This window comes from Labrus mixtus, chromosome 9 (assembly GCF_963584025.1).
Source record: "Labrus mixtus chromosome 9, fLabMix1.1, whole genome shotgun sequence".
NCBI classification, from domain to species: domain Eukaryota; kingdom Metazoa; phylum Chordata; class Actinopteri; order Labriformes; family Labridae; genus Labrus; species Labrus mixtus.
Window position 1 is genome coordinate 821,483 of NC_083620.1, and position 12,433 is coordinate 833,915.

The following is a 12,433-nucleotide window of genomic DNA, read 5'->3' on the forward strand; positions in this document are numbered from 1 at the left end:
ACTAGACGCAACAGTGGCTTAATACTGCCCCCCACAGCCTGAAGTCATCAATTATTTAGTCCTTATTTACACCGGCACAGTCCAGTGGAATGTAGAGATTCCAGCATTGTTATTGTTTTCTCAGAGACTCCTTCATCGAGCAGAGTTGTTGAATGTTTCTCCCAGAAAATGCAATAAATGCTCAACGTGTGGAGCAGTGTGTGCAAGAAGATAGTCAGTGCTTTTTCTTATAGTTGAAAAAACAAAGACATTAGTGAAGGTGCAACACATGGCAATGATTAAAATGTATTATATTTAGTTTACAAGTAAGAGATGCAAGTTATTTGTTTTAAAAATGTAGATTTTTACATAAAAGCTGAAATGTGAAATTTTCAATTCAACCTATGCTTTGATTCAAGTTCAAAATATTCAATAAAATAACCATTTTTATTTCGTCTGAGTGTTTACTTATTTCTTCAAAGTCATGCATTCTGTCATCATGACTTGCAGTTTGAAGATCCAAAGAGTTTGGTACGTCCATCGTACACTATAGGACCGTATCAGTTAACACATACATGCCATAAAAACAAACAATATGGCGTATCCCATGGCAAGACATTTCTACCTCTGAATGAGACTCTCGAAGCCGAAGGAATAGAGCATATCAAACCAACAAGAGAGGGTGACAGTGTTCATTGTCTTGGCAGGAGAGAGCACAAGTGCAGCAGGAAAGTCATCATTCAGTTTGTTTAACAAAAGTTCAGAAACAAGATTTGCAAGCTTTCCAAGGGTTCGCAGAAGATTTAACAGAAGAAGAAAGGGCTGCACTGGAGCTTCTGTGGCCAAGGATTAAAGAAGCAAGAGAACAAAACAAGAGCCTTCTTCTGAAGGTCCTTTGGCTTCATAAAAAACATTAGAATATTTCCGTCGGAGGTAAACTACGCACAAGTTATGGATCATTAAAGTGGACAAATGAGAGTTCTGTTTAGAGGGACCAAATAACATTTCTTTTTCTAAACAAGTTTAAGCTCCTTTAGAGATGTCTTATTGTTAACTTGTTCTATATACACAGAATAGTATGATTACAATATGTTCCAAGCTTTCTTTTATTTCATTAAATGTCAGTGGGCTGAATGACCGTACAAAGAGAACATCTGTCAGCAGGCACAATGTGTAAGAGAGTCATACCTGTAAAGAGAACTCGGCCTTCTGGAGTAACCAATGGGGGGACACAATTTTGTTCATCCATGGATCTTAAAGGTGTACTGGTGTTGCCATATGGTTAAACAACTGTCCAGGAAACATCATGAAGGTTAAAGGAGATACTGATGCCCACTGGATTGCTTTGATTCTTTTGAATGTTTATGGATATAATGGAGAATACAGAACAAATCTCAGATACTATTAGAGAACTGAAAGCAACATATCCAACCAATAATATTTTAGTTGGTGGGCAATTGTGTTCCTGATGAATGATTGGATAGACTTCCTATGAATTGTATGGACCATGAACTTAATCCAAATCTTTAGAATTGTTGCAGTGATTATTCCTTAATTGATGTTTGGAGTTACTGTCATCCCAATGAAAGGCACTCATTATGCCAGAAACAGAAATTTCATTTAGACAAAAATACTGGAAATGTAATGTCAAATTTCTTAATGATAAGCAGTACTGTAGTATGGTGTGGAAAATATTATCTTCAGTTAATACAAATTATGAAATTATTTATTTTTTAAATACAAAGTGAGAGAATATTCTGTAGACTATGGTAAAAGAATCAGTCAAAACCAAGAAGAATTAAAAAGAAAATATATAAATGACATTAATGACTTCAGTAGAATAAGTTTTTATTAGACACAAATAGAGAAAAACTGATAAGTTTTAAGATTTTATTAGATCCCGAGCAAAATGGTTTTAAGCTGGTGAGAAAAATAACTCTTATTTCAATAGATAAGAAAAGACAAGACAGATAAAAATACAATTACTGTTCTAAATGTAGACAATACAACTGTAACCAACCCAAAATAAGTATATATATTTATATTATTACGCAACTTGCAGATGATACAGTTTTGTTTAAAAAAAAATCCAACCAAATACTGAATGCTATACGGAAGTGTATTGCATTCATGTGGGAATTATTTTTTTTTTTGCCTGGTTTCTTGTTATTATGAGATAAAGATCTCCAGTTTGCATACAGTAACAACAGATCCACAGACAACACTGTTTGCATCATGCAAATAGTGCTCAAACACCTGGAAAACCCCAACAGCTACATGGACGCTGCTTGTGGATTACAGCTCTGCATTCAACTCCATCAACCCAATAAAAACAAACTGGTGTTACAGCCACATCCCCTCTCCTGTGTGATTGACCCTTCATTTGAAGTGTGTGAGAGTGTGTGTGTGAGAGTGTGTGTGTTGATGGCCTGATTTCGTTCACCTGCTGCCTGCTGGAAAAGCTTGATTGGAACACAGCTGCAGGAGGCATTTAAAGGACAGCCCTGCAGCCACACACCTTTGAGAATCTTGGGCCCTTTCTGAATTGTCACAGTTCAGTATGCAGTACGTACTATTCAGTATGGAGTTTCAGTAGACTGAACTTCCGGGTTTCATGCAGTATGGATTGGATGCGTGCTTTCAGGAAATGAATTGTATTTTACCACCCACAATGCTGTGCGAAATTAAATGTAAATCGTCACTTCACGTGGGCCTCCAAATCAAAACAAACCAGCGTGGATTAATTGAATCAATTTTTAATCTAGAGTTAAAGTCCTGTCTGAAATCACTACTTTTAATTAACAACAGAAAATATAACAAATGTCTGCATTATTATAAAACCTTTCTCCCTCTATTTAAATAATGATTTCACTATTTAAATGCGTCTTTATTTGTTTATTTTATTTTATATTCTGTATATTACTGTCTTTCATTTGTTCTTTCCTTTATGTACTGTATGTTATTTAGTTATTTAATCTGTCTTTTACTTGATTTACATTGTGATATTGTTTTTTGTTTACCTGACTGTATATGTGCATTACTCTTCTTGAATAAAGCTAAACAAAAAAAAACTGAAAAAAAACGGGTGGATGAGGCTGGTTCTGGAAACGTAAATGACGTCACTTCCATACTGAATGAATCAGACGAAGTAGGGACAAATATCTGCATACTGTGTGTGCATACTGAATAGTAGATTCTAACAGTATGCAGCACAGATAGTACCTACTGCCTACTGAAAGATTGAGTATGTACTTGGCAATTCAGATATAGCCTTGGTCAGCCAGCAGTCGGCAGCTCTGTTGGTTTTAAGCTCGACACTGTTCCTCTCGTTGTCTTTGTCTATGTTGTTAAATGTTCTTTGAAGAACTTGTTGTCTTCTGTGTTCTGATGCTCTCGTTTTCTGTTCGACTGGGCAGGTATTAGTATTTTTGTAGACACACACACACACACACACACACACACACACACACACACACACACACACACACACACACACATACACACACTCACATTAGGTTTGTATTTGTTTAGAAACAGTAGGTTTAGGGGTGGTGTGAGGTTTTATTTTCATTTATCTCACTAACTAGACTTGGGATATCAAACACTTATTTAGAGTCCTTCTGTTTTACTATGCTTTTTATTTGAGCAGCACTCGTTGGCCCTTTTCAGTTTTACCTTTTGTTGTGTATCACAACTTGCTTCTTTTGTAATAAATAACTTTAATTTACCAAAAACAACTGGTTTAATGTTGCTTCCCTTTCCTGGCATGTCAGGATCGGCCATCACTCCTGCTCCACCATCACTCTCAGCACCGGTGTCCCCAAAGGCTGCGTTCTCAGTCCAGCCCTCTACTCTCTCTTCACACATGACTGCACTCCCTCCCACAACTCCAACACCCTCATCGAATTCACAGATGACACAACCATAGTGGGACTCATAACTAACAATAATGAAACTGCCTATAGGGAGGAGGTCCAGACACTGACCATCTGGTGCAAGGACAACGACCTCCTCCAAGAAACAAAAGAAATCAGAATAAAATTTAGGAAAACAAAAAAACACACCACGATTGGAGAGGTGTGCACATCGCTGAGGAGCTGACCTGGAGCCTGAACAGGACCATCATCAAGAGAGCCCAGCAGAGACTGTTCTTCCTGAGGACTCTGAGACGTTGATCAGCTTCTAGAGCTGAACAATAGAGAGCATTTTAACTTATTGTTGTACTGTGTGGTCAGCTGCACTGCTGCTGACTAAAAAAGATCTGCAGCGGGTTGTGAAGACGGCTGAGAGGATTGTCGGCTCCCCTCTCCCAAACCTGAACGACATCCACTCCAGCCGTCTCCTCATACGGGCCACAAACATCCTGCAGGACCCCTCACACCCCGCTAACCCCCTCTTCACCCCCCTCCCCTCAGGTAGACTTTGAACCCCCAACGCACGCACAAACAGGCTGCGGAACAGAGCTGTGGGCAACACATATACAACTCAGCCCCAGACTCAGTGCAGTAATGGTCTTTTAACCTCATTGCTCTCTGTAGCTATTTCTAGATGATTCATTACATTCTTTTACAAATACAGGTATGGATGTTCATCTGTGTATGGGTGAGATGTGCTTGGTGTGTGTTTCGTTTTTATTTTCTATATGCTGCCTCTTAGTCAGATGATTAGTCCTTTTAGTGCTATTTCAAAAACAATCATTTTTATGCCGATGATATACAGTTGAATTCATCTTTTACACCCAATCATTTTATTGTAATTTTCATGAGTTTTGTGATGCCATCAAGACATGGATTGCTGACAACTCCCTTCAGTTGAATGCTATAAGACTGAAACTCTTATTACCTGAATACGTCATTTCTAAGATTCAAAAGCAATGGGGTCTCTAAGTACTTCTACCTCTATAATTTAGGATTCATTTTCCACCAGTACTGGTGCTTCAACAACCTGTCAGCCAGCTTGTGCACTCTGCAATGTGTTGTTTGTCTCACCTATGTCTGTTTAGCTTCAGTGTACCTCTCTGGTACTGAATTGAACAGCTAAAGTTAAAGTTAAATTCTCTCCAGTCTAAAAACTAGAACAGGTTATCCCTCATGGTATACAGTATTAGTGCAGTACAGCTGTTTTTAATTGAACCTATCTCTCTTATTGTCAGTACCTCTACCTGCCTGCGTTCATAGTCTTACCTTGTGACTCTGAGTCTTCTCCTTGCAAATATTTTTGTTGGATTTTGAAGATCTTTGTTTCGTTTTGCCTTTTTTTAATTCAATATTTTGGTTTTCTGCCATTGGGTTCACCTCTTTGTTTTTCTTAATAAACCCGACATCTACATGGTCTATCAACCCAATGCTGAGCTCCTCCCTTACAATTCTTATCGGCCTCTCAGGTCTTCTGAACAAAAACGATTGGCTGTTCCCGTACCCGCTTAAAACCCAGAGGTGGCCATGCTTTCCAAGCTGCTGCTCACTGTCTCTGAAATGCTCTTGTCTCTGCAGTCCCTATATTCCTGTGACACCTTCATGACACAGCTGAAAAACTTTTTGATTCAGACAATCATTTGGTTATCTTATTTGCACTACTGTTATATTTACAAACTCATTTGTTTTATTGTTGCAATGCTTTCACCTGTCAGCCCTGTGCTTTTTGTTATTCCTACTTTATTTTGTTGAATTGTGTACTTGTAGACAATATACAAATAAACTTTACTTACTTACTTTCCTGTCTGCCGACTCCTTTGTATGTTTCTGTATTATTACACACTCACCGTGTTCACACACCCTTTGTATGTGTAAATCAATTTATTATCTGAGTATCATCACATATGATGATTTTGCACAAATACATTCATAATGTGTCAGGGAAGTATATGGGGCCAAGAAGTGTGAGGCCGTAACGATAATGAGTGTTAGAGCTTATGATATTCTAGCTTAGCAGTGAGAGCAATAGCTTGGTGTGGTATCATAATATCCTCAAGATTATTAGGCTTAGTGTTCCATTTAAGTGTGGAATGTAATCTATTGCTCTTTTGTGCTGAAATGTATGTCATAGATGGTTATAAAAGTATATTCTGTGACTGTAATCCACTCCAAAGTAGCCTACAAGTTCTGCATTCAAATCTTAGTTATGTACTAATGTTTCTAAAGCGATTCTCCAGTCATCTGACTACCTTTTGGTCACATACCTTTTGGTCTACCCATTCAAACACTGATGGCAGAGGCTGCTATGAAAAGTGTCATGTGACGCCGCTGACGAAGCAGCAGGAGCAATTTGGGGTTGAGGTCTTGCCCAAGGACACATCGAAATGTGGCCGCAGGAGACGTTAGTTCAGGGGATCAAACCCCTGAAATAACGTGTAAGTACAAATTTTCATGAATTCATTCATCTTGGTAACTTTGTGGATGTACCATTTAAATCTGTCATCTAATGATGATTCTCCTTTCAGGTCTGTGTAGATGGAACAGTATGTACAAGATTCTCATAGCAGCAGATTTTCATTATCTTGTGAAACGATGTTTACTGAGACCGGAATGGGGGGGGGGGGCGGGGGCGGGGGGGGATGGGTTGTTCTGGCAGGCCGTCAACCAAAGATCTCGAGGAGCCTAAGAGCCTTAGAGAGCTCAAGCGCTCCCAGGAAAGTTTCAGTCAATTTCTTCATTCCATTTAGCCACTCTCTCTCGACCACTTCCTCCGTCTCCCTGCTCTGGTGATCAGATGATTTGGGTTGTTTACTCTTTAAGTAATAATCCAACCTGACTCTGCCACATCCTCTCTCAATCCTGCTGCAGTCAAATTTTAAAACCTGTTCTCTCTCTTCCACTGTCAGTTTGACATTTCAACATTTCAGTGCGATCGCTGTGACCCTCCTCCTCCGTCCCGGTCACCTTCAATCTAGCTCAGCGGAGTCCAGATACAACCTCAGAAACCCACTCCTCATCACATCCTGCGTTCTCCTATCACAACCAGGGTCTGGACTCTAAAGGGGGGCATCCTATCCTGCTGTCTGCCTCATTTCCCCTCAGACTACGTCATGATGATGGAGTCTAATCCTCAAATAGTCTACTTTGCACATTTATTTCCTAAATTGTTAAATAAATAGTTGTTCATTCTTAAGTTAGTCTCTCCTGATTGAATTTCTATTATAGGCTACCGATATATCACAGCTGCATAATGTTGTGTTTTCATTCTTTGGCCTGATTTAAGGTTTTGGTTGTGCTCACAAGTTTAGAAATCAGCTAATCCTAAAGCACTTCAATCTGAGATGTAGGAATATAAAGCACCATGAAATGTTAATCGAAGAAAAGAGCTAAATCTTCATTACTTTGGTAAAATACTTAATTTCATTACACAATGAATTTAATAGTCTAATAATAATAATAATAATATTCAAGGGCGCCTTTCAAAGCACTTAAGGTCACGTTACAAAGCAGAGATAAAAAGAACAAAGTAACAACATTGATAACATTAAAAAGACAAATGACAGGATGTAGGGTAATGAAAGCCATGATATGTGCACTGCAGGGGGACTGGAGAGATAAAGAGACACACGCTAAGCAGTGAAGGCTACACAAACAAATATTTAAAACAATTGATCTATTAGATTGGAGGGACTGGAAGTGTCTGCCCGATTAAAGTATTATTATTGTTGTGATTATGATTGTGATTCTTCTTCTTATTAATAATATTAATACATTCAGTCAATGAACTGTTACATCATGGGGTCTCCTCAAGCACGCGCCAGGTGGACATTTTGACTGAAAAGAGGGGAGCATCCGATCAGGACTATTTTCATTCCTCAGTCAGATATGAAAATGACGTCGATCCATAAAGCTCCAGTGTGAAACATTTAATGACACAACCAAGAACAGTCGACAACAGAAGTTTTTAATGAAAATCATCTTTCTTTAAATACCCGGTCTAATTAAATATTGATGTAATATATCTTATTTGCCATATTAACGAAATGGAAGACAATAAAAGAAACCCAGCAGATTGTCACTTAACGTTTTTAAATCACTTTTTTTTTAAATAAATCAATGACTCTTAAGCTGGTAAACTAATCCATGACGTCAGCCTCATAAACCTTGTAAAATCATTAGAAGCCCAAAGCCTGGACTACATGATGGAAAAAAAACCAATGATATTCTTTGTTAGTTTTGTAATATTAATGGGCTACAACTCAACTGAACCTCAGATCTACAGTGGTTACCTTTTTATTACTGAGCCAGCACTTCGTTATTTATTTAAAGTTGCTTCTTACATTAATGTGTTCTTTTTTTATGGACTGGACATGTCTATGTCTATGGAATGTGGCTGTTTTCTTACATGAATCTGTTTCTTTGTATGGGATATGCTTCTCTGTGCATTTTGTTTTTTAAACTGTATAGCCTAAAGTGTGACCTTATAACGTAATGCACCAACCTGGAGTGGCGCTCTTGATCTCATTGATATACAAGGACATAAAGGCTTTCAATTGTAATTCAATTCAATACTTGAGACAGAGATTTAATTTCTAAATAAACAAGTGAATAGGTTTAGACACATTGAAATATAATGAGAAAACTTTCAGGTATCCTTACAGATGCAGAACAAATGACCATCAAATTAATTTTAAATAAATTAAATTTTGACCATGCTACACTAAAATATCAGATTCACATTAGAATATATATGATAATATATATTTAATATTATATATTACATACACATTTCTGAGAGTGGCGTCTTAACAAGAGCAAAGAAGTTCCCATTTCAAATTAGATTTTTTTTTATTGGGGCCATATTTGTATTTAATCAAGAAATTAAATTCTTTATTAGTGTGGTAGTCTCCTATTATATTATACAACATATTATAAATGGTAGATATTATGATGAGTATGATCCTAATCTATTGTTCTAAATTCCACCTCGCATCAGAGCCTGACCTGACCTGAGGGCAGCAATATGGCATTTGGTAACAGCACCCCACGGGCTCCAACAGATTGTTATTGGATAGGAATTGTCCTGGTGACGTCCTGGTTGTGGCGTTTTGGTTGGCGTAGTGGTTGTGAGTATACTCATCTTGGCACGGACCAAACGTGCTGGTACATGGGATTTGTCGAGAGTACAAGTAGCTGGCTTTTCCGGAAATCAGACCAAAGGAGCTTTGATCGGACAGCTGCAGGTTGCGTGCAGGGATGGATGCGCAGAAAGCGGTACAGGCAGTGCCGGTCTGATGGCGACGAGACTGCGTGCAGCTAACTCCGATGTAAGACATCTGCTGGTGCATCTGCACGAACCGGTCAGCGGCTGCAGCACTTGTTTCACTTAAGCGTGGTCGTTGTGAAACTACCGATGTGGCGGTGTTATGGAGGCGTGAGCGAGCGCTCAGGTAAGCCTTTGTTCCAACATGTGTGTGCACTGGTGTTGGAAGAGGCAGAAACGGCGGCACCGGCCAGTAAAATGAACCTGCTGAGGTGAAGGTCATTCCAGTTGCAGTGCTGGAGGATAAAAGATTACCCTCTCCTCTTTTAAGTGCAATCCTCGCTCTGGAGCCAACTGTGGTCCTGCGCCGGAGTTTACCTGATGTGCCCCCTATGAAGACGTCCTCGCTGCAGGGGTCCAGCATCCAGTAGTTGCCTTTACCTGGGTCGTCATAGTGGCGCGGCACTTTAACGAAACACTTATTTAGACTCAGGTTATGCCTGATTGAATTCTGCCAGCCTTGTCTTTTTTGTCTATAGTATGGGAAGTTGTACATGATAAACTCATAGATCCCGTTGAGTGTAAGCCGTCGTTTGGGGCTTTGACGGATCGCCATCATGATGAGAGCGTTATAACTGAAAGGAGGTTTCTTAGGTTCAACGCTTTCTGCTGCGCCCCCGTGTATCTTTGAATCTCCTTTTCTCAATTCTCCATTCCCAATTAAAGTCCCCTGGTTGGTGTGTTCTTCAGTGTGCCGTTTTGGGATTTTGCTGTCCATCTTAGAGTCAAATATTATCTCTGGACTGTATTTCTCTGGATGTGCGTCTCCTAGTTTCTGGAACGGGGAAAGAGTCTCCTGTTCATCCATCAAACCCACTCGCCTCCACAGACTGCCGATGCTGAATGAAGACCTCTGAAAAAACCGCTCCGAAGTTTTATAGTGCTCCATTTCAGAGCACAAAGTTCGGACTGTGTGTGGTGATTAGATCAGGGCTCTTATAAGTAGTAGGGAGGAGTCTGACCAGCCGGACTGCATGATCACAGCAGCTCTGGACTAACACAAAACATTTTTTTTTGGGGGGGGGGGGGGGGGGGGGTCATTTGGTGCAAGTTTGTATTCTTCAAAAAATACCTTTTCTGTCCTTTCAAAAATAAATCAAGACATTTAAGTGATTAAAGACATCGAAATAATCTCTTACCAAAACAATAATATGAAGGTTTATTGAGACCTCTAACCCTGGAGCTAAGCAGAAAGTGGTAAATGTCCAGGGCCTTGCACCAGGAGATTTGGGCAAAAATCCTCCTAATTTAGGCAGAAGCTGTCTGTTTTTATTTTTTACACAACATTGTAAGAATTTTTCTTTATCTTGACAAAAATAAATATTGAAAAAAAATTCGGAGTCACAAATAAGAAGCCTCATCGATTAAAACAAAATGCATTTTAACATACGTTTTTTTTTCTTAAAGAAGTAGCTTAATCCTATAATTATATATCCAGAGTGTCGTTCAACAAAAGTAACTTTAACCTTAAATAAATAAATCACAAATATGATAAAAGGATTATAAAGGTGTGTTTCTTGTTGTAGCTGGTAAATACCAGATAGCTTCTTAATATAGGTTTTTGAAATAATATAGCCTATAGCACTGTATTTAAAATGTTTAATTAGATCAACCTGAGTATAAATGGAGCTTTCATCTGTTTTAACATCAGCTCAGGGGGAGCTTGATGTTAATCAGCCTATATCTGTATCAAAACGACGAAATCAAGATCACTATTACGCACTCAAAAGCTCACATAATGGCATTATGGAATCGTGGTTAACTTCTACCATTCCAGACTTTTTAATAGATAATTACTTATTACTCATGATGGATAGGCAAAGGAGACCAAACAAATCAACAAATCAAATTGATTGATTGATTGTTTGATTGATTGATTGATATATTAGAGAGAGACCGCCCTGATAAAAGTCGCGATGCAGTTGCCAGTTGTCTTTTATGAGTCAGAAATATGCACATTCAATAACAAATATTTAAACTGAAATTGAGATGCTGCCACTGGTTTTGAATTTTAAAAATCAACCTGCAATTAGGCTAAAATTATCGTCACAAAAAAACTCCAGATGTCATCACACGCTTGTTTATCGTAGTTTTTACACGTCATAAAATCAGTGAAAACAAAAGAGCTTGTTGGTGACATCAGTAGCCTATGAATTGGAATGACACATCTGTATTAAGCTCTCTAATAGCCATACACAAGCAGTCCTTAAACTTTCGTATTTACAAATCAACCTCCATCTAAAGAAATAATAAATATGCTCTGCTCGAGTAATTCACACTGCCATGTCAGATCACAATTCTTATATCATACACCCGAAAAGCCGTTCTTGTCGATTTTTCTCAAAAATGTCAATTTCTAAACTATCTCAGTTTAAATCTGAAATTATTAATATTGACTGGAGCAAAGAACTGTCACATTTTGGCTCAGTTTCATGGCCGTGTAGTAGGCCTACCAATACCAATTCTACTGCTAAAAGGTAGGCTACAACCTCGGCAGAATAAATTAACATGCATGTCCATGGATACATTACGAAATTTTGCAATTACTAGATAATTTAAAAATATATTTTTTTATTCCGAATTTCATAAGGCTACTCCTGATTATTTCCGAGAGCAACATTTTCAAGCTGCTTGTAAACACTAGCGCGCATTGGCTAAAGTCATTATTGGATGAAGTGGGAAGAAGAATAACGATAGCGAGCCCTTTCAACAATCAGGTGTTCTTGTTAATTAGCATGAGTTGTCAGAGACGTTGTAAACCTCTCATGCCTGATATCTGGTTTATTTAGGCCTAGGCATTTTTTAAAACGCGTGCGGATAGCTTCATGTAGCATGAAATAATGAATAATAATGAAAAGTTTGGCTGACTGAGTCTCTCGATGGCTGTTCAGGACGCTAAAGTAACGCCGTGACTTTTCAGAATTATAATATTCATGCTATTAAATTCTAATATCAGATCCATGACAATAACTTTTCTCGATTACTAAGTGATCTGGTTCCAAAATGCATCACAAGTCAGGAATGCATCACTAGATCACTTTAACAATGTTAAATCACAGCTATGGCCAAAATCATTTTATCCCAAATTCACAAAAGGGCATTCTTTCTAAAATCGAAAATAAATGAATGAATGAAAACTTTTGCTGTACGATTAAGTGAACATTAGCCTATAGGCTATATATTTTTCAAACGGATGATTAAGGGGTAGTTCACCCTG

General features: G+C 38.4%; 1 protein-coding gene across 1 annotated transcript; it reads right to left on the minus strand.

Annotated features, from left to right (window-relative positions):
- Positions 1–8,664: 8,664 nt before the first annotated feature.
- On the minus strand, positions 8,665–10,146 carry foxg1c (forkhead box G1c). Its single transcript, XM_061045691.1, has one exon. The coding sequence runs from the start codon at positions 10,103–10,105 to the stop codon at positions 8,861–8,863; it is 1,245 nt and encodes a 414-aa protein (XP_060901674.1). The 5' UTR covers positions 10,106–10,146; the 3' UTR covers positions 8,665–8,860.
- Positions 10,147–12,433: the final 2,287 nt, after the last annotated feature.